The 22,603-nt window shown below is 38.4% G+C and overlaps 1 protein-coding gene across 1 annotated transcript; it reads right to left on the reverse strand.

The window, feature by feature from the left end:
• Positions 1-411: 411 nt before the first annotated feature.
• On the reverse strand, positions 412-21,336 carry TMEM182 (transmembrane protein 182). Its single transcript, XM_037377264.1, has 5 exons — positions 21,032-21,336; positions 20,540-20,639; positions 19,030-19,128; positions 10,163-10,300; positions 412-1,511 (listed from the first exon to the last, which is right to left on the reverse strand). The coding sequence occupies exons 1-5, from the start codon at positions 21,170-21,172 to the stop codon at positions 1,288-1,290; spliced, it is 702 nt and encodes a 233-aa protein (XP_037233161.1). The 5' UTR covers positions 21,173-21,336; the 3' UTR covers positions 412-1,287.
• Between the last annotated feature and the right edge of the window lie 1,267 nt (positions 21,337-22,603).

The raw sequence follows: 22,603 nt of genomic DNA on the forward strand, positions 1-22,603 counted from the left end.
ATGCATAACAGCTGTGGAATTAAGCATTATGAACAAGAAGAAACCAACATGCAGTCTTTACTTTTCCTCATCAGTCCCAAACTATTCTGCATTGAGTTACAAAGTGAAAACCAGCACACCCTCAAGATGGATGTAATTTCAACTTGGGCCCAATGCCAGTTTCCCCATTGTTAAAAGTCCACCCCATCTTTTCCATACCATGCATGCAGTCCCATCCTTACCCCATCTTCCAAACATATGTGTACATACACATAGAACCAGCCACTCCTACAATACAGAACCAAATCGATCTCCCCTACTGTCTTAGCTAGGCTCACTGCTTCCCCTGCGATGACTAGTAGGCAAGTTGAATTTTGTCTATAATGCAGATTTTTAATATTTGGGAAAATGAAGGCTACGTAAAAGATAAATTTTCATGTCCTAGATATTGTCTTCATAATAAAGCTTTTTTAATAAAAAAAATCACTTTGCACAACATGGAAAAGGCTTGTTGGAAGAGCCAATTATTCCACTCAAAAATAAAAGGGTTAAAACTTGATTAAAATACTAATGCTATAATTCAGAGTACAACTTTGTCATAACTTCATCTAGTGATTTAACTACGGCATTTTGGCTTATAGAATCATGCAACAAACACGGATTTCAGAACACAGAAGTATACAGCTTTCAAATGCATACAGAAAAGAGAAATGTGTAACAGGAGCAGTTAAGTTTTTACATGTATGGACTAGCACCAGGTCGCTGTTCACGGCAATTGTCTTCTCTCTTGTCCTCTTCCCATGGATGCTGCATGAACAACTGCACTCTATTTTTATAAAGTGCAGACATGTTTGCTTGTATTAAAGCTAAGGCAAGTATTGGAAAACAGAAGAGGTAGATTGAATTACTGAGTTTGAATGTTTTTCTCCTCTACCTTGTACCATTCTCCACAAGCAGAAGCATAAAGTAAATGTTAAAAGACAGATGTATAGAATGTTGATCTGGCCCACTTCACGTTGGGCTTTTGGTTGCAGAAAATTTTTGCCTTCCTCTGTTTGCAAAACAGCAAAAATGTTGCTAATAGTACAATATGGGGAACCATGTGTGTACTTTCTGAAGAATTAAAAACAACTAAAGGTGGTTTGTTCCTGCATTGAGTTTTGTGTCCTATACCCTTAAACAAGAAACACAAGAACTTCCAAAAGTCTGCCTGCACCCTTAGGATTGCCATAATAGTAATAACGTATAAAATTTTGTTCCAGTTTACAATTCTCATGAAGTGCCTGTATTCCCTTCAACAGTGTATGACTAGTCTGAGTGTAAATAAATGGCACGTCCTACCAACAAGAACAGCATTCCTGCTAATAAAGCAAAAAATACTCCTACAGGAGCCAGCATAAAAGACCAGCCATAACGTACATAAACAGCAAAGTCTGGGCAATCCATTTTTTTCACGTTTGTGTAGTTTTCCAGATCAGCCATCGCCTGGACCCAGATGACATACATCACGACTACCAGCGAAAACAAAACACCTGGAAAAGAAACACTACGTTTTAACAACAGAGTGTGAGACAAATGCTGGGTGCATTTATTGTAAAACCTAGAAACACATCAATGCTTGAGGCTCTGTCTGCAAGGCACAGACAGCCACCACTGGATATTTTTTGCTTTTGGCTTGCTCTAACAAGCATTATCTCCATCTTGCTTCTGATTTGCACTGAAAGGCATACTCCCACGACAAAGAATCTATCTGGGTTTGGTAGGTAGATTGAATAACAGGTGTGTTTAGGACAAAATTCAGACAGGTATTTACTGTTTTGAATTCAGGGTCAAGGGAGATGGAAGGAGGAGGAACAGGATGGGACAAGATGACCTAGAAAAAGATACCTACTTTCACTTCCCAAACGTTGGCATTGTTTCTGTCACAGACTTTTGGATAAGGTATGAAAAGAAATCTTTCTATCATCTTCACCTCCCTACACTTGCTTCTTTTTTCTGATGAAAAGGGCTTTGTTTGGAACATGCTACCTTCAGACTATTCTACTAAAATATTTTGCTGACAAATTCAGATGTATTGTATTTAATTCAAAATCCTTCACATTAGAAAATCAATTCCTGGTATAGGAACAAAACCCAACAAAAATGAAATACTAGCTATGAAGCAGGCTATTAGTATTAGCCTCAGGTTGGATACAACAGTTTCCTGGAATTAATCCACCACATAACTCACAGCTTTCTCCCAACCACTCCTCTGAAAGGCCTTTGGATTGTTTACACGTGATAGTAATAGGAGCACATGTCTTTACAAACTTTGTTAACCTCTTTGTTACTATATACCAGAAAGAGATATAAGAAGAAAGTGCTTTCCAAAGTATCAGTTGCATTCCTAATATTCCATTTCACTTCAGATGAATGTGGACACTTGAGAAATGCAAGCCTGCAGCACAGATGCTCTAGCAGATCTGCTGGAAAACTGAGGGCACAAGTCTGAATTTTCTGCATGCTCCAGCCTGTACCCACTTGCTCCCTTAGCTCCAGCTGTCACAGCACAGTTACAGCAGCTATTCCAACATTCAAATATTTGAGGGACACCACCCTATGTTTTTATCCCAGGATGTTTAGGTGCCTCATTAAAACCACAAGCCAGTGCATAATCTTGGGAACACTTATTGCCAAAGTTGGGTCTAAAGGCTGCAGAGCCACAGAGCATAAGTCAAAGGTATGTGTGGTCTCTTCCCCATCCTCCTAAATACTTGCAATGCCGCCCTGAACAAATGTGACGCTTCTGGCAAAACCCACAAATGCACTTTGTAAGCACCCATGGACAAGTATTTGATTCCAGAACCACTTGTCCTGGTAAGCTTCCATGGTTACCTTTGCCCATCCCCACCCTGGGATGCTGCCTCATCACCTCCCTTCCCTGCTCTTCCTACCCACTTATCAGGGAGCAACTCTTGTCATCACTCCCTCATTTGCTTCAGACAAGATCAGACAGGTTAGCTGCAACAGTTTAAATTAGTGATCTGGTGACATTCATGTTGGTGTTTTATGGTCAAAATGTAATAGCTTTACATTCTGGACATCCTAAACATCTGACAGGTGAGAGCTCACAACTTAATGTTTGCGAACACTGGCTTTTGAAGGCCACCAAAGAATGAGCTCAAGTAGTTGACCAGAGGCATAATCAAAATGTGACTGAAAATCCCAAAGGATGTGCAATTTTTATGGGGCTGAAAGAAAACAGGAAAACTAAATAAAGGAGGCAGACACATTTTCTGTCTATGAAATATACTTTCAGGATTACATTTTTTACTAGGGCTCAAATTCCTAACAAAGTTTGAAAAAAACCCCAACATTCAACTCTAAAAGGCACAAATTCAATTTTGAAAGTATTTTACCTAAGTAAAACTCAGTCTTGATGGAATTTAGTACTGCGCTTATATTAAACATAAAACAGTGAAACAATCAGAGAGAAGGATCACCTTATGGCCAGACATAAAGAAGAAGAAATTAAATCAAAGACTCTCCAAATATAAGTCAAGAGAGGATTCCTATAAAAGGATCTAATGATAGTAGATAATGTAGGCAACATAGGAAAATTAGAACCAAACAGAGCTAGTAACTTTTGATGTAAAAAGATTCAGGACCAAGTTCATAAATGGAGTTAGTACAGATATGGAGTTTGTTCACAGTTTCAAAACCTCAACCAAAAATGAAATTATAGCCCAAAGATTTGGAAAGATACATTGATAATATGGCAAAGTCCACATGAACATTGGAATTTCCCCCTTCAGAGGGCTGTGCCTATGCATTTTCAAATGTCTGTAGTCTTCTATTTATTCTCTACATCAGAGCAAACTTAGTCAAAAACAAGAGTAATTGCAAAAAGCAGTGAGGCATATTCCTTTACTATAGCAGCAGGTACATATAACCAGGCCTTGCACATCTGGAATGACCTCTGGCACCCTGGGCAGATACAAAGCCAAGTATCCCGGTTAGTTAGAAGCATCTGCCGTTAAAACAAGACTTTGTCAGAGGTGCTTTAATCTAAAAATGGGCACCCCTTGCTCTTCCAGCAGTCAGAAGCAACACCTTCCAGATGGTTAAACTAAAGCCGGCGCCATGTAGGTATAAAATGGTAAGCCAGCGCTGCCAGTGGTAAAACAACTTCAGGGAAGCTAAAATCCATCGGGTGATTTCACAGCAAGCTGTTAATACCTGTGTGTGGCAAATTGTTGGGTATGGAAATTTGCTGAAGAAATGTATGTCAAGCAGAGATAAATGTCCTTCTTTAAAAGAGAAGAAAATGAAAGGCAGAATATGTAAACCCTCTTAGATAATTAAGGCACTAAAGGAGTATTTAAGGGTTCTCACTATCTGCTAAAGGAGGCTAATTAGTAGGTATATTGCTTAGTGTGTTCAAGAAACGTCTTGAACAGTAGAATCAGACTAAGTAAAAACTGCCCATGTCCTGTTGCCTCCAAGAGCATTTCATGCATTAGTGCTCCTTTTGTCTAATTTTCACAGAGGTATGATTTTATGGGAGTTAAGAACTTATACAGGAGTTTACTGAATATTTATTCTGGGAAATCTGTTCCCGCAGTTTTGCACTTACTATCAATTGTGAATGTCATGAACTCTCCTAGCCAAACTCCTAGGCAGAACTACTGAGATTGAAATATTTTTAGGAACAATGTGTGCTGTGATGTATTTCTACATTTTCGGCATTTAGACCTTTTGCATAGTGCTTGGGTGTTCATTTGCCCTTGCCTTTTAGTGAATTTAAAATAAACCAGCAGTTGTAAGAAGCAGGAATGATGGGCAAAATTATTCCTAGAACATGAAATATGTCTGAGAGAGATTAAGAAAAATAAATGCTTCCCTCCTTTTTCTTTCTTTTTTTCAATGCTGCTTTTTTTTTTTTTTTTTTTTTTTTTAAGAACACACATGTTTAATACACAGCTCTGTGCAGTGTGATAAGACACAGGCTTCTCTGAGGTCAGTCTTTTCTGTCTTTTGCATTTATTCTTTGGAATTTCTTTCAAACAAATACTTGTGCATATTGCAGAGGAGAAAGAATACAGAACCTTTAGAAATGTCTATGAATTCAAGAAGCAGTATGCTGGCCTTTAGTACTCATTCTTCCCACGTAGACATGCTTTTCACTTGTCAATGGTGAATGGCTGTTTATGGCACGAATCTTTCACTATGCAGACACGAAGACAACAGGTGCTGGAAAGAATGATGGGAGCTTTTTACTTGTGCCTAGAAGTTTAGAACTTTTTATCTCACTTGAGGAAAACTTGTATATGTGTGTATGTATTTTTTTCGAATTGTATTTTTCGGTCCTGTCCTTATTACAGATTCTACCACCTACTTTGGCCTTTTGTGACCTTTATTTAAAAAGTAAGGTTGACATTCCACTCTGAAGTACACGCAAAGGATCCCACTTAAGGAGTTATGACAGTTGGCATATACCTCTGAAGACAGATTTTTGTCCTCATCCAGGAGCTAGAATTAAAATACTGGGGTTTTTTCACTCTTTTGGCAGGAAGGAGAAGTCATATTTGAACTTTTATTTTGCTTCTTCACAAGGGTGTGCTTCTGTAACGCTCTGTGCACATCCTGAGGGCTTGCTTGTTTCACATCAGTACAAGAGGGCAGTTTTCACCACCACCCAGGCAGGAACAGGCCCAGGGTAATTATGGACTTTACCAAGGGCTGCTCTAAGTGATTATTTTAGGGCAGCTTTCCCTTCTTTTCCCACGATCTTTGAAGCAACTATAGGGCTTCTTACAGTTTGCACTGCTGTAGCTGCTCATGGTCCATCCCCTGATATTCTAGACATGGAGGCAGGGCTGCAAAGACAGTGCTCATGTCACTGCCTGTGGCATCATTGAACTGATATGCACTTTTTCCCCACAGGTGTTAGCATCTGCAGTTTCACCTGCAGCCTGAGGTAGTTAATGTGGTTATAAAGCTTAACAGGGAAAGCTGCTAGTCAATGAGCTGCCCCCAATACTAACAATTGTGTGTTCCCCTCCATTTGTGGTAGTTCAGCTGCACCACTCAATAAGTGGGCAGCCTTTTTTCTTAAAGATCAGGATGAAGAAAAGGCAAGTGTGTGACCCTGCCACAGATCAGACAGCAAAATTGCTCTGTGGGTAAGATTGCTACTATTCTGGCCTCCAGATATGTGACACTGTGGAGAGGCTTCTGAGGTTCCTTTTGTCCTTTTGCCCTTGGAGACCCTTTGCAGTTCATACATATGGGCACTAATGATGCTGGCGGAGAGGTCTTGAGTCAGTAATTAAAGGGCTCTGAGGGTGAGAGGTAAGAGCATGGAATGCAGGTGATGATGGTCTGTACATATAATATAAACTGTACAAAAGTTGGTACACACTGCATCAGCTCCTAGCTTTGTAGCTAGCATCACAAGCAGGGCTTTGGCTTCTGTGACGACGGGACCCTCTCTGAGATACGAAGACTCCTGGGGAGGGGTGAGATCCACCAGACAAGATGGGGAAAGAACAGCAAGCTCTGTAACCTTGTGGGAAAAGATGCAAGCAAGGACCATTGGCAGATGGACAGCAAAGCCTCCAGATAAGCAGGAGGAATGGAGAGCATCTGCATGGGACAGCTCAATGAGGAAGGCTCATACACTTCCACTCAGAAAGCTGCACAACTGAAAGCCCATCCCAAAGGCATGTACATAAATTAACTCAGTGTTGGAATAACACAGGAGGAATTCAAGTTTTGCAGTCACTGGATGATGGATGGTGCCACTGCAGCTGCGGGCATGGTGAGACAGCTTGCTTGATTGGAATGCATTTCTGGATGAATACAGACTAAGAACATACAGTTAAGATGGGGTGGGATGACTGCAGTCTGCACAACGAAATATCTTGAATGGATGGAGATCTTCTAAGTAACATGAGTTTAGGGATTAAAAGCGACAAGGTGGACAAAAAGGGTGTAGTCATGGTGGGCATCTGCTACAGGCCACCCAATCAAGAAGAGGAAGTGGACTGGAAAAACAGTTATGATTTCTGGTTCTCATAAGGGACTCAGCCACCCCAATACCTTCTAGAAGGGCAACACTGCAGAGAGCAAGCAATCTAGGAGATAGGTAGCTGGACTGCAACAAGGATAACTTTTTGAAACAGATGTGGGACAGACCAACTAATGGAAGTGCTTTGCTGGACCAGCTACTCACAAATAAGAAAAAACTGGTCAGGAATATGATAGATGGTGTTAGCTGTGGTTGTAACAGCCATGAAATGGCTGAGTTTAGTATACTAGGAGGAATATGGCAGGTGAGTAGAAAATAAAGTCCCAGAACTTCAGGACCTCAGCCTGCAGGATCCCAAGGGAGGCTGCCCTGAAGGACAAAGGCAGCCTTGAAGGGCAAAGGGGGGCAGAAGAACTGGTTGTTCCTCACAGGCAACTTTTTAAGGCACAAGAATGGTCGCTCTCAGTGTGCAAGAGTTCAAGCAGGTCTGACAGAAATGAAAGTTAACTTCATACAGGGCTGCACTAGCAAGAAAACAGTCATCAAGTTTGAAAATAATATTTCCTTTTACTCAGCACTTGTGACGTTGTATCTGGAAATCTGTGTCCAGTTTGAGGCCCCCTGGTGGAAGAGAGATAAACTGATAAACTGAGGTGATGACCATCAAGACGATTAGGGGATAGAGGACAAGGATAGGCCAAGCGAGCTGGGGAGTTTTAATCTAAAGAAGTAGTCTTCTTCTTTCTACACGGAGTTATAGAGAAGATAGGGACACTCTTCAGAGACCTGCACACTGAAAGGATGAGACACAATGATCACAAGCTGCAGCAAGGATTATTTCAGGTGGATATAAGGAAAATATATATAAAAAAACATTTTTCACAATTAAGTTGGTCAAACTGGGACAAGTGCCCAAAGATGCTGTGGAACATCCACTACTGGAGATTTAAAAAACTTGACTAGATAAGGCTCTGAGCCGCCTGATCCAGCTTTGAAGACAGGCCTGCTCTGAATGAGAAGTCAGACTAGATGGCTACAAGAGGTCCTTTCCAACCTAAATTTACTCTGTGTCACTCAGGATCTCTGTTTAGGCTCCTTTCCTAGGTCCCTCCAAAAGGCAAGTCTATCCCACCAGCATGATTTTAATTCATGATATAATTAAACCCTCACCTACAGGAGTACTTGTGAGAAGAGCTGAGAGCAACTCATTTTTTGTTTTAATGTTTTTGTGGATCTAAAGTGTTGGATAGGATAATGATATTTAGGGTAAGTATCTTCCCCAACCAGACCTGTCCTACTGGTGGGACTGGGAATAGGTGCAGAACAGTTTGGTCAGGAACTGTGTCCCCCTACCCAAGTCAAAATGTCTTGTGCAAACTGAATGGCTCTAGGGTCCTATATTCTGCTGTCACCACAACCTTTTGGCAAATCATAGCAGGATTTTGCTAAATATCTTTGCTTTTCAGCAACAATGTTAACAGCTAAAGTAACACAGCTCTTCTCTGAAGGCCTGATTAAGAACAGTCCTGAAGTCGAAAGGTACTACAGATATGTATAGTAAAAATTCAGAATTTCCCTTGAAGAACAGCTGCTCTATAGGGACAAAGGTTACGAGGGGCAAAGAGACAAGCCCAAGCTCACACACTGGGATAATAAAGCCCACTTCACACACCCCCAAAAATAGTGACTCTAGATTCCCTCAGTAAAAGAAAGAGAGGTGTAGGGTTCCCCCATAGGTGCATTCAGCTGATCCAATTAGGCCCTTCTTTCAGGATGAAATGAATTCCCAGCTGAGGGAGCTTCTTACATACCTACTAGTTTTACTGCCAATGAATGTTATGGCCTCTTGCAGGCCTCCTAGGGAAGCCATGGAAGACTAGCATAGACTTGGGGATCTAAGTTTCCCCTGCTTAAATGAAGGTAGATGAATTGACTCAGAGTAGAGAACACACATGTCGCTTGGCACCTCTGCCCATTGGGTCCTGATGTCTTTCAAGTGCCCTTTACCTCTCTAACAGCCTCTGCTACTTTCTAGTGACAGATGAGGGTTTTACAGATTACAAATGCAGAAAGGACTCACATGGGCTCTTACCCTGCCAATTAGTAACAAAAAGCATTGAAGTATCTTAGGATTTCTGTCAGACTATGAATATTATTTTATGTCGTTTAAAAGTGTGGAGGAGCAATTCTCAAGGGATCAAATGCAAGTATGTAGGAGTTTTTTTCAGCAAAAATATTATAAAATACTTCCAGCACTTCACTGAAGGTCCTTGAAAAGGGAATAATGATCACTAGCTGCATAGAAATTGCTGTGAGGTGAAGTGGGTAAGCAAGGTCAGCAGGTCAGCAACAGAAGCAGAAAGAGAGCCCAGGCCTTTTGGTCCTGACACGAGCGGCCCTACACTGTAACACAACAGTGCTCTCACAGCACTGCCTCTCACCAGGCTTTACAGAAAGAAGAGTGATTGAGCACATTCTATCTTGTACATCTATCACACACCATCATTTACATCCCATACAACTGTATCTTGCACACCAGTGTGATATCTCCCCAGACTTTTCAAGGTTAACTGAACAGCATCACAGAGAGCTGCCCATATCAGCTGAATCCTGGAAGGGTGCATCCTCCACAGTACATGTGGGTTACAAGGAAGGAGGGAATTCACTTATTTGTTATCTTTCATTCACAGAGGTTTAGAGCTCCCACTTACTCCAATCACATCCAAAACATTTCTCCTATATTGGTCATGTGAATGTGCTCTGTTTCCCAATTTCTTTAGAGCTCACCATAATCACCTTTTGTGTCACTGATAAAAAAAATCCTTTCCTTAGCTAAAGCTCTTGAGAATCCTGTAAGGCAGCATCTCTAAATATGCATTCTTTTTCCTGCTGAAAAAGTAGATTGAAATTGCAATAGAATTCCATCATTTGTCCTGGATTTTTTTTTTTTGTCTTAATCCAAAAATAGCTTTTAGAATAGTTTCATGGCTAAATAACTGTGGGAAGACTTGTCTTCCAGGCAGGCACTCCACAAGCCAAAGGATAGAAGTGTATGCTTTTTTCTTTCTTTTAACCATGCTTAATACAGTTTACAGTTTTTGGTCAAGGAAAACGGAAGAAATACCTCATCCTTTCTATTCTTTAATTTACTAAAGCAAACAGTATACCCACCAGCAATGATGAAAAAGCCTCCTCCTGCTTTGTACAGAATGTGGCTGGCAAAGGGAGCTGCACAGATGATGAAGAAACTCGCCATCACAACAGTGAGCACTCCCAAGAGCATGAGAACTGTCCAGAAGCCTCGGTAAACTGGAGCAAGTGAAGAAGGGAAAAAGAATACAACACTTTTTAGAACTTGAACAAGTGACACATTTGGCTAACAAAGATTTTTCTTTTCTCCCTCTCTTTTCACTTGCCTTATTAACGAATGAAACATTTACTCTATTGTACATATACATTATATATCATGTGGTCCAAATTAGGTTTGAATGCCATTCCCTACCTAATGAACATGGAAAATAGGTTGTAAGTTACCACAAATGAAATCTGTCTGCTCAGTGTTTAGCAGTGATTAGTAAGATAGCAACTTGACCCAATTTATGCTCTTTAGAAAATGGTACACCAAAGCTGTAGCAATGATTCTTTGGGATAAATGATTGGATTGACAGGATACAATTGTTTTACCAAAATTGTCTGGGAAAAGCAGAGAGCTGCAATATCTTGACATTCTCAGTGCTCAGACCATATCAGCAATAGCAGTCTGTAAGTTCTCTACAATTTACAGCTGGATAATTGTCCTTATATATAGTCCCATTCAATAGACAGAAATCTAAAGAAGGAGGGGGGAGAAACTCAAAAAATGTAAACTGGTTTCTGAAAAACAGTTAAGTATTTTAAACCAGTCTATTCCTGCTCTAAAGCTCTTTGTATTTTATTAAATTTAAAATGTGATGTTTCAGAAGCCCCTGTTAGACAGTGCCAAGCAGTGCTGAATTAATGGATGCAGCTGGTGATAAATGAGCCGAGAGTTTTGTGACATACTCTGGCCAAAAGAGTCTTTCTAACAATTATTTTTTTAGCTGGTTAATTGCACATCCATTTAACAAAGTCATCATTTTACAAATGCTACAAGAGTGACATAAATTTTTCCCATGAATTTAAAAATTGGTACATTAACACAACCCATTAGTAAAATTATGAGTTGCAAAGATCTCCATCATCACATCTGAAAATCTTGAAGCACTGACAATTCAGTCAGTGAAAAACATTTCCACCCAACTGAGGGAAAGCATATAAGCCAGCTGGCAAGTCAGGAAAAGTGAGTCACAAAAGAAACTGCCACTTATCATTTGACAGCACCTACTTACTGTTATAGCAAAACACAACCAAGCAACTATTATACCGGTTCGTATCCTGAAAGTTTCAAATTCATACAGCTTGTTAGAGCCAGCTATTCTGGAATAATTTGGGTTTGCTCTTATCTGAAATCTGAAGGTGTGCTAGACATTATCAGCTAATCATTATCATTCCCACTAATATGTTCCAAAAATCTACAGTTTTTAACTTGACCATCTTAACTCATGTTAAAGTATACACCATCTTACTTCTATCAGCCTTGTAAGTGTGTTAGCTACATCACATTCACCACATCACATTAGCCACACTTGCTAAATAACATCCTTTATAATCCAGGCAAACATTCAGAGACAATTTTCCGCCACACTGATCAGCAGATTTAGGCACAGGAAGGATGAATGTGCCTGAAAGTAGCTGGCAGAAGGGTTAAAATTGTGTTTTGGTTCATATCCAATACAAGTCTTCTTTCCACATAAACAACAACAACAACAAAAACAACAAAAAAGGAAAGAGTAGGTAAGAAATAAGGCTGTGGCTCAGCAAAGCAGTTACGTAGGTGTTCTGCTTTAAGTACTCTACCTCTTACAGGATTTAGGCACCTGTTTAAAGTTAAACACATAGTTAAATGATTCACTTAATGCAAATGGACAGTGAACGGAGACCTAGAAAGGTAAATCTCTCAAGTCCTTCAGTGTTGGGTTTCTGAAGCAATTTCATATTATTTTACTCATGGGGCTACTTTGCTAGGCTTCATTGCAGTCCCCAAGTCCATGGGACATTACTTCCTCATTTAAAACCTAATACCTCTAAATCAGTCTATAACCACCCAACTCTTTTACATAGATGGCCCAAGGTACTTCAAAGTCATGCTACATAATAGGACACATTGGCCAAAATGGACCTTGAAAAAGCTTGCTTCGATACCATTATGGTAAGTCACCTAAGTTGTACAGCACTGTTTCTATTTTCTGAATGGATGAGGACACAAGATTCTCCAGCATTACAAAATCAGTATCCAGTTTCATTATCTGCTCTTCATACAGGAAGCTTTGAAGTCTGCTTTTAGTGAAATTTTACCAGAAAAGCTTGATTTGTTCAAATATTCCTGAAAACGGAAAACAAAAGGAGTACAAATGTAACCGATGAACATTTTTTTTAAACCTCTTTGTAACTAAATAACTGAAAGGATGTTTCTTTACTCAACAGCATAATTATTTTATGCGTTATATGTGAAATATTGATTTGACCTAACTATCACCTGAAATAAGCTTCCATTGTATTTTTCTAGAAATAACTATTTACCCTACAGAATCATGGATAAATACTGATGATTCTAATACTTGTTTATCCAGCTAACTCCATCATTAAACAACAATTAGAAAACAGAGTATAGTTGACAGAGGAAAAGTCTGCAATGCTCCCAAATCTGTGATTTTTCCAAGAAAAGGACTATGCCCTCTAATCTGCAAGACAGCAAGTAATTTGGATCATTTGTGGCACAGGCCTGAGGAACCATCCTAAGAGAATTTAGACTTTTTTCTTTATTAAGGGAGTTAAAAAGCAACCATTTTTCTGCAAAGAAGGCTTCACTTATTTCATACTTAGATCATTTTTGCTCAGACCACTTTTCTGATTTTCTCTGCCTAGATGGGCAAGATCAGTTCCTACGGGGCTAATCTTTCAAAATTACAATGCAGCCCTATTGCTGTCATTTAGCTTAGCTGGCATCTGTAGATGAACACAAAAGAGCTGGTTGAAATTAAACCTTCCTAAGAGTGAACTTACTCTTCAAGTCAAAGACTTTTCCGCTCTGAGGTGAACCATGACAGACAAAATGCAACAGAGGATGCTGCTTTGAATTATGTTTCTTTATATCCCACGAAAAGGGCTGCCGTTGTGATCCAAGCAGCCTGTTTCAAGAAATAATGTGTACCTATACAAGTGTTAACAGAAGTTTGCACCATTTCAAGTCCCACTGAGGCAGTTCATAACACAGCCCATGTTCTGGTCCAGATGACAAGGAGTACTTGCCTCTGTAAGGTACTTCACAGATATGTTTGAGTTAGCTACCTCAAATACACGCATTATTCCAAGTATTCCCTACAACAGATGAAATAAAGTACAAGCACTACCGCAGAGTCCAAGGTAAACCTATCTGCAACAATAATCTTGGATACCATTGCTCTTGTGTTGCAAGGTGCTAAACAGAAGGTTCTGTAACTTGCCTTGGTAAGCTGCCCCTTTGTTGGGTACAACATTTGCCTTGGCAGTGACAGGCAAGCCTAAATATAAAATACTATTTAAACTACAACAGGAGTACAGACAGTACACTTGTCTTTGAGCTCTGCACCGTTCGGCCTGTATACTATGGGAATATTATAGCTGCAGTATATTCCTCCAAAACCGCATGACCTGTAGTTTTCCCTTGCTACTTGCTTTTCTCTCTAAAGATCCTAATTCGGATCCCTCTGGAAACTTCTGCACCATTTGAAAACTAGAAGAAGTATCTGGTTTTGAGTAAGGGACCAAATTTTGGAGAAATGGTTGAAAATTATCAAAAGCCCCCTTTTTTAGTGTACTAGACCCCAGCATTGATTATAAATTGAAGCACAAAATCATGTTTTAAGATGCTACTGATGCATGATGTGAAAGAGAAGCAGAGATACATTTCACAAAGTTACACAGCTGCGTCACCTACAAGACACACTTGTTTAGTAGCCATGCACACCTCTGAAGCTCCATAACGGGTTATTAAGGAACAGGTTAGCTGACAACACAATGTGACACCCATCTACTGTCAGAGATATTAACATCAACCTCATGAAACCATACCACATGTATTATTGACCTTGCTGGCTTCAAGTGTTTTAAAATCTCAGCCATCGGCCCATACACTTTCTATGGCCTATCAAAAAAACAAAAAAACCCAGCCACTTAATAAGGAATTTAATATAAATACATATTATAAGCATTACAAAGCTGAAATACTTTTTGAAGCATGTGTGAGTACAGTGCTGCATAAACATTACTAAGGATAGGCAAAATGACTTGGAAAAGTTGCCTTGAATTTTCATCCACAAGCTCACATCCTGAATTAAAGCTTTCCTGTGATTTGACTGTGGATTTTATTTTAGAATATGTCTTTTTTTACCTCTCTATTTAATGTAAGAGATATCAAAATGCTTTTGACAAAAGTATCGCCCCCATAATGCAAAATACAGTGAAAGGTGAAGAACCTGAACTGCTCGAAATCAAGAGTATCTCCTCTGCAGATAAACAATTGTAAATGAGATCACAGATCTCATCAGCAGTGCAGAAGACACACCTGGCAATGCAGTAAACCTTGCAAGACTTTTCTCAGTTTCACTCAGTACCTTTTAGTATCCCTTAGTAGTAATAATCTTTTTTGTTTAATAACCTTAACAGTAAAACAAATACAATATTCACAGTATTAATACAAAGCTTTTTTAAATACTTCTTGCTTTATCACTGCTTGGTGGCTGGGGAGTTCTCCCTTAGTAAATGTACTGTATTACAATCTCTCATGGGCAATTTTGTGACTGTGTTTTGAAACAGTATTTTTTTGTCTTAGAAATAGGCTACTGCTAACATTTCACTGTACAATCTTTATTTTCAGATTTCATTGCTGATATTTTCTGGACTACCCTACATCAATTTCAACCCAGTAACAAACCTGCCAATAAATTTGATCACACCATTTTATATTTAACAGTTGCTGAACCAGTATTTCACTTCAGTCCTATAAACATTGTGTATTCTACATTATATTAGGCACTACTTCAAATGCTGGCAATGTGCCCAGTACTGGACAAAATAAGATACTAATAGTCAGGAAAAAAAGTATTAGCAGCTACAAATCAGAGTATTAAACTAATGTGTCAGTGCAGCCCATTAAACGGCTTCCAATTTAGCTTCAGAAGGCACTGGGGCAATTTACAACAGTTAAGGAACTATTGTTTATGTCCAAATCAAGTTGAAAAAAAACCCTCTCAAAAATAAAATGAATGACTTAACTGAGTGCTAGATTTTGCACTTCTTTTTCTCAAGAATAATCTCACTATAACTAACAGAACTACTGGTACAAGAAAGGATTTGTTCATTTTTCAAAAACAGGCCTAGTATTGTCCTTTAGTAAAAGAGTTTTATAGAAGTGTGATAATCCTTGAATGTCAGTGTTAAGTAATCTAATGACATGATACCATGCATTAATCTAGCTAGCAATGAATTATTATTTAAGTACTATATTATTATGTTTTCAAAATAGCCTGACAGGATAACCAAATTGATTATGATTATACAAATGTATGATTATTTTAGAATGTAGAGGTCATCACTCTGGCACTTTTATTGTATGGGCTAATTTATTTTTTTTTATTCCTAGGTTGTAGTTTGTCGCACATGTTTGTGAATCTTCCTATAAATGAATTTGCTGGCAACACAGTGAGGTGCTGTCTAAGTCTACTTAAGAGCTGCACACTACAACAGCTGTCACTATAAACCACTGTACCATCACAAAAAGTCACTTGAGTCAGGCTTCCCCTGAGGTCGTTTAGATGCCTGTTTCAGGTCAAGATAAATGACATGGCCTACAAATTTCTTTAAGTGCATTAACCATAAATGATGGTTAGCACAGCTGTGGACCACACCTTACACTGCAGGTAGATGAAGACCTCTATACTCTGCCAAGATATTTAACAAAACCAGTGAACGAACAAAATCATTACAACTGTGGTTAAATGATACAGCAAGTTGCAATTTCAAAGCAGTGCTGTCTAAACCTTTGAAACTGATCATGCATCTGACAGAGAAGATGAAAAGATATCTGAGGCATTAAAACATGCATTCAAATCTCCAATGTAAGCATCACTGTAGACTGTTCTGTCTTTCCATCTAAGGCTATAATTCTGGACACCAAGAGCTCACGGGTTTGTACAGCAGGATGAACCAAGCTTTTGGCCTAAAGCTTTCTAAGGTATATTATAACACTGAACTTCAAGGTCCTCAGTGTTTTGAATCTTTTAGGAAAAACCACACAAACATCATAAAACCAACATACAAAAAGATGTAAACAAGCTAAGAGGGAATTGATTGAGCTTCTTTTGAATTCTGGCCCAGAAAAGCTCTGAACCAAATTCCTACTGATACTAAAGCGAAAGGAGTTATGTCAACAGAGAACTTGGTCCAGACACTGCACTCAAAAAATCATCACAGATTTTATGTTCTTCAGGAAACTTATCTTTGCCCGAGCCCTTCTTAATTGGATGGTAACATGGCACTCCACCAACAAACCAAACTTGCATTTCCACTAGGGGCTGCAGTTAAATGCAAATTCCTCTGACAAGGTCCCAAAGGTCTCTTAATCCCAACAGTCTGTAAAAGAAGTCACCTGTCTTTGCTTGCTCAGAAACTAACAGTTCTGTAAACAGAAAGTCAGAAATTTTAGAAAAATGTGTTGTACATACATGTTTGATTTTTCTAATTAAGTTTAAAGGGTTTTATTTAACTGCTTTTTTTTCTACAAAAAGCAAAATAAGTATTTTTCAGATGACAGAATATTTCTTCTTATCCATTCCTAATTAAAATAGAACTTGAGGGACTCACTAACACCACAGTGATACATCTGTGTGGGAGATTTTTTTTTATCCCCCAAAGGTGAATATGGCTATGAGCCATGAAAATGGTACTGTTGTATCAAGAAACAGAAGCAGAACCAAAAAAAGGGACAATAACCTCAATCTTTTGGTAGTGCCCTTTTGTTCTGTGCTTAGCTGATGCAAGGTATGAGATGCAGCCAACTGGATATACAAATAGTTGATTAAATCTTCTTCGTGAAATCAAACTGAGGGGTTTTGCCCCTGGCTTTTACAGAGAAGCATTTCCTCCATTGTGAATCAAGAAGAGGATAACCTTCTAGCATTTCTTAATTTAGCAACTGCAGTTGCAGCAAGGTTTTAAAAACTCATTTGCGGAGTATCATTGGCAGGACTGTCAAACTAGAATAAAGAAGAAACAAATTTTGAACTAACAGAAGAGATGATGACATAACCTTCTTCATAAAAAGTTGTGAAAGATTCTTGAACAAGCATACTTGCTCCAGTAAATAACTCAGCTTGGATGCTGAAAATGAACTGGAGGCATTAAAAAAAACCCTCTTCAGTTTTAATGAGTTCAAAAGCAATCCAACTGTATCTATTTATACAGCAGGAATGGCTCTGAATATACTCTACTTGGGACAGCATCTATAGTACAGTTCTGTCTATTTTTAATCTCCTAATATGAAATATAGATAGGAAAATTATATTTGAGCATTGGTTCTTTTGGCAAACATTAACTAAAATTAATTAAACTTTTGATGATATTCCTTCTCCTTTCCTTATTCTTTGTTTGTCCACTTCTGTGTAATCATGCAGTACAATTTGAGGATCCTTTATGAATGTATGAGTGAATGGTGGAATACAAACTCTGTCTAGATTATTAGGAATTGATGACTCTGTCAGTTTCAAATGGAAAGATAAACTGTTCTAGATGCACTGTGAAGTTACAGATTAGATCTCTGAATGAGGTCTGAATTCTTCCTAGACAAACAGTTCATAATTTCTAAAGATTAATAGGAGCATTATCAGTCCAACTTATTTTCTTTTTCATGTCTGCTGCATAAAAATTGGATTCTGAAGACACTTCAAAGTTAGCAAAGGCACAATTATAGTTTCAGGACATGAAGAGATCACTTAAGTCACCGAGCCAGTTTGCTCAGAGACATGCTGCATCCACACATCACAGGTTATTTTAAAAGTCATAGGAAATAGGTATCAGAAGTGATTTATTTCAAATACGTCTGTATAAAGCCCTTGATCTGATGAAATGTGACAAATATTTTTAAGTAGTTTTTAAGAGTTGTACAAATAGGGCTTTCCAGGGATTATTCAAACATAAAGTTTTCAATTACTGCATAACTTCCATCTATATATGTACCTCTGTTGTAGAACTAGAGTTTCTCAGTTTTAGTATCTCTGTTTAACAGTATTCTAAACTATTATAGAGAATATATATACTCTCTAAAAAAGTTTAGTTCAAAAACCAAAACTGCCCATTGCTACAGTGTTAGACTACATTATTCATGTACAGCACACACTGTTAAGAGTGGTTTCAGTGCCTCAGCTCCCTATAATGTCAGTGGCGAGAAACTGGCACATGCAGCAGTCGGTGCAGTATATCTGAGTTAGTTGAATAAACTTAGACAGTATCAAGGCCCCTCTCCTCCTTCTTCATAACATAAAAATGCAATATATTTCCACATGTGGCTATTTATTTAACAGAAAAACATTTTTACTGGAATACATGAGAAGGAGTACTTGTTTAATGCATTCAGCCCAAGGAAGATACTTTTTATGTCAGAGAAAAAAGGACTAAAAAGGAAATGTCTCTTTTTTTAGGAATTACTTCCACTTTGCCATCATGCTTAAAGCTGAGCATTCATTTAAGTGCTTTGCTAAACAGTGGTTTAAATATGCATGTTGTAAAATTATGAGAAGTACGAAAAACCAAAACTCTATTAATTAAACTGTGGGGAGCGATAAGGCTGTTTTATACTGAAGCATCCAAACTGTTTTCCTGAAACTAGGCATTGTATCCATGCATTTTTCAGCCAAAAAAATACTTACTGATTGCAGAGTCATAGGAAGTTGAGTTGTGTTCATCTCGGATAAGAGGAAATGGTGACAGGTAAGCATGTGTACAATTCTTAGAAGGTGACTGGTTAGCTAAAAGTGAAAGAAAGCTAAAGATTACTATTTTACTGCCTTAACAATAAAGTACTTTAAGCCTTTTCTTCAAATGGGCAAACTGAGTTTCATAGGTCGAGATTCCAGGTTCTTTCCCAGGTAATAGCTAGCAGTGGATTTGGTTTGGTAAGAGATACCAGCCTGGTTATCCAGCCAGCAGTATTCCTTAAAGGGCAACACAGATTTGTACTATAGGAACAGTAAAGCAGCCTTGCCAAAGGCACACAGCAATTTATATGCAATGCATACATACGGTTTTTATAGGCATATGTACCTTTCTCTTGTGAGGGTTAATTATGTCCCTCTCATTATTGCATATCCCACCAAAAAAACCAACAAAAACACCAAAAAAAAACCCACAACAACCAAACAACCACCAAAAAAAAACACCCTAGGAAATTACTTTTTCTCTGTGAAAGAACAATGAAAAATATCAAGCATCTTCAGAAAGTTTACAGTCCCCAAAAATATGAGTTTAGTCTATGGAATCAATATGCCCAGAGAAGGGTAATTTCACCCTTTATATTAAATGCATCTAAAACATCACCTTCTCCCTTGTGAAAGATAAAGGCTGACTATAGCTTAAACCACATTTAAATTTCAGATTTCTGACCACAGAATTCTCCAGATAAATAACAAGGAGAAATTAACTACAGTGAATATTACATTTGCCACCTAAGACCAAGCAATATATTCAGTAAAATATGGGTTATTGAAGTCAAATTCGTATGATGGCACCTGCTTTTCACAAGGATTGTGGAAATCTTGCAATAAGGAGAGGGAGCTCTGTACCTCAGAGGTATGGTCAAAGACAGGAAAAGAAGTTTTGCTTGACCTCTTCTTCATGGGAGATTTTGGTTGTAAAATACTATCTGATCTTCCAGAATCCTGGCATGTAGTAAAAGAAAGCAAAGGGTCATCTTTGAATTTAGTAGAGGAATTTTTCTGGAAATGATGTGTCCTACACCACTTTCACAGTGGAATCGCCCATGCCCTCCTTAACCCACTTGTAGAACTAGATGGAGAAACTCTCCAAGCAAAAAGTCATGGACCATCCTAACCACTAAGCTCCTTTTCCCTATGTATCAGAAATAAACAGTCTGTTTAACTGTAAGTGGCAGGAGACTGTCCTGATAAGAATGGACTCAGGTTAACAGGGCAGCCTTAACACTCACAGCATAAGCTGAAAGTTAAACATGTGGTATGTAAACATACTTTTCCCAGGCTTTCCTTTAGTATAGATTACAAAAATGTTTGTCAAGAATTTATTTTAGGGTAGCTGAAGAACCAAAGAAGCCATATGAAACCTGGTGATTCACAAGACAGGAAAAAAGAGCCCAACAATTTTGAGAACAAACTACTGTAGGTGTAAAAGGGAAAAGTTACTTACTGTACCAGAAATTCCACATACTGGCATTATTTTCTCCTACATCTCCACTAAACCAGCACCTCCAAAAGAAACCTTCATGATGGAAAGTGGCCTTCTCTCCCTATGGGAGGGGAAAAAAAATTAAAAGGAAGACATTATCATACAATTCTTAAATGGCTGAAGAAATCAAATTCAATTGAAATTAAATGTTGAAGTAGAAACCACCACCATCATAATGAAACAGCCTGTCTGAATATAGGCTAGCTATAGCATATCCAAACAGTTATACTTCCTTTGAAAGAATGTCATGTTGCAAAAGTAGTATCACAAAAGACAAATTCATTTTAGAGTTGATTAAAACTGGTTACAAGAGGTTTTAAAGAAGGCTTGTAAGCCTCCAGGTCAAAATGAGCATATTCCAACGTTCATACAGAAGTAAATTCTTGCAAAATAAACAATTCCAAGAAATCTACATATATAATTCTCATTATAAATAAAAATGTCCATACTAACCCCAGCATCTTCAGGTACTTTTGAACACCTTCCCACTTCTGTAGCAAGAAGCCAATAATCAGTTCCAAATGCCACCAAAAAAAGCAAAACCCCCAAAGCTGCAAAGAAACCTCCAAAAAAAATCCCCACACTCAGTTTCATTATCAAAGTTTTCTTAAAAAAAAACACTTAGTTTCTTAAGAAGAAACACTAAAATAAATCAAATTACTGGGAAAGTGACTAAAAAGCTGTTTGGAGAATACAGTGCATAGCTGAAGAAGTTTCTCTTCACTTGACTTTCTGCCTGTGCCCTTCTTCTCAATGCCCTGCGAGTCGATTCGTGTCTCCTAATTAGTGTTCCATGTGTCTGAGTCAAGCCTGACAGATGAAAAAGGCCTTCTATTTTAGGACACTGATGGCAGAGCTTCATTCTGTTTCTGTTTGGGCAAGGCCAGTCAGAAATAGCTGACCTTCCCCTAACTAATCAGGGATTGACTTGAAATATTATTGCAGCTGGTGCATCAACACCAGTGGAGATAGAGATGGGAGTTGCAATGGCTCTGTCCATCCACGTGAACTGCGTTACAGAGCACACAGAAGCAGCAAGGACTTCCAAAGTTCAGGCTTGGTGGTGAATGTTTCCTTGGCTGCTAGTAGAGAAGGAAACACACGCAACACTTGCAAGTTACTATAAGTCACATTACTAAATGAAAGCTGAGATTTTTTTATGGAACTTTAAAACATGGTAGCCAATTGCAAAATTGCAAAAAAATGCAAAGCCATTGTGGAGATGCCCTTGAAAAATCCTAACCTTTATTATAAATATAGTTAGTTTTTTAAATTTACATCTTACCCTTAAAGTAATAGTTTTAACAACACTAAGTGTTTAACTGCTTTATTTATTCACATGCACCTTATTTGCATATATCACAAACACATGCAATTAATAATTCTCCCCAGCACCTAATGAAAAAGACTTCAGTCTTTTTAGAAAAAAGATTATACTTTCCCATACATGTGCTTTGGGCATTTTGGAAGGTGATGAGGTAATATATTTAAATTCCAGGACTTACTGCACAAGAAAAAAGCTTTTTCAACAACTTCTTTTCATGTCAAACAGGCCTTCCCAAACATCTCTAGTGGATTACAGGGCATGCCTCTGTAGAGATTTGTTGAGTTTATACTATGCACCAGATCCTGCAGTCCTTACCCAATGAAACTTCATCAGCATTATCTGCCACCAGAGTAGAAAACATGCTAACTGTCTTCCCATGCTGGGAAGTGCTGGGATCAAGAGAAGGATGAAGTCAGTTTATTCCAGAAAACGTTTATCACAAAATTTTACTGCAACAGACTAAGGTCTCCAGAGGGACTCCTATTTCCAATATCCCAGTGTCCGTTTGGATAGTGCACCAGTGTGCCCAAGGAAAGCAAGGAAAAGACTGTTTCTACCACCTCTCCTCATCTCCAGACAGATGAACCAGATGTGTCCTCAGTGGTTTAATAATGCTACATTATCTGTCAAACACCATATTCACATTTCTTACAAGTCATATTTTATTCAAACCTCATACTATACTAACTTTACAGGCA

This window comes from Falco rusticolus, chromosome 2, assembly GCF_015220075.1.
Source record: "Falco rusticolus isolate bFalRus1 chromosome 2, bFalRus1.pri, whole genome shotgun sequence".
Taxonomy (NCBI): Eukaryota; Metazoa; Chordata; class Aves; order Falconiformes; family Falconidae; genus Falco; species Falco rusticolus.

What these genes read in the sequence shown, in the direction of transcription:
- TMEM182 (XM_037377264.1), bottom strand. Translation starts at nt 21,172, where the DNA reads ATGAAACTGAGTGTGGGGATTTTTTTTGGAGGTTTCTTTGCAGCTTTG. An exon ending in TATGTGGAATTTCTGGTACA is followed by an intron (nt 19,129 to 20,539) that starts GTAAGTAACTTT and finishes TTTCACTTTTAG; the next exon opens with CTAACCAGTCACCTTCTAAG. An exon ending in TTCCTATGACTCTGCAATCA is followed by an intron (nt 10,301 to 19,029) that starts GTAAGTATTTTT and finishes CACTTGCTCCAG; the next exon opens with TTTACCGAGGCTTCTGGACA.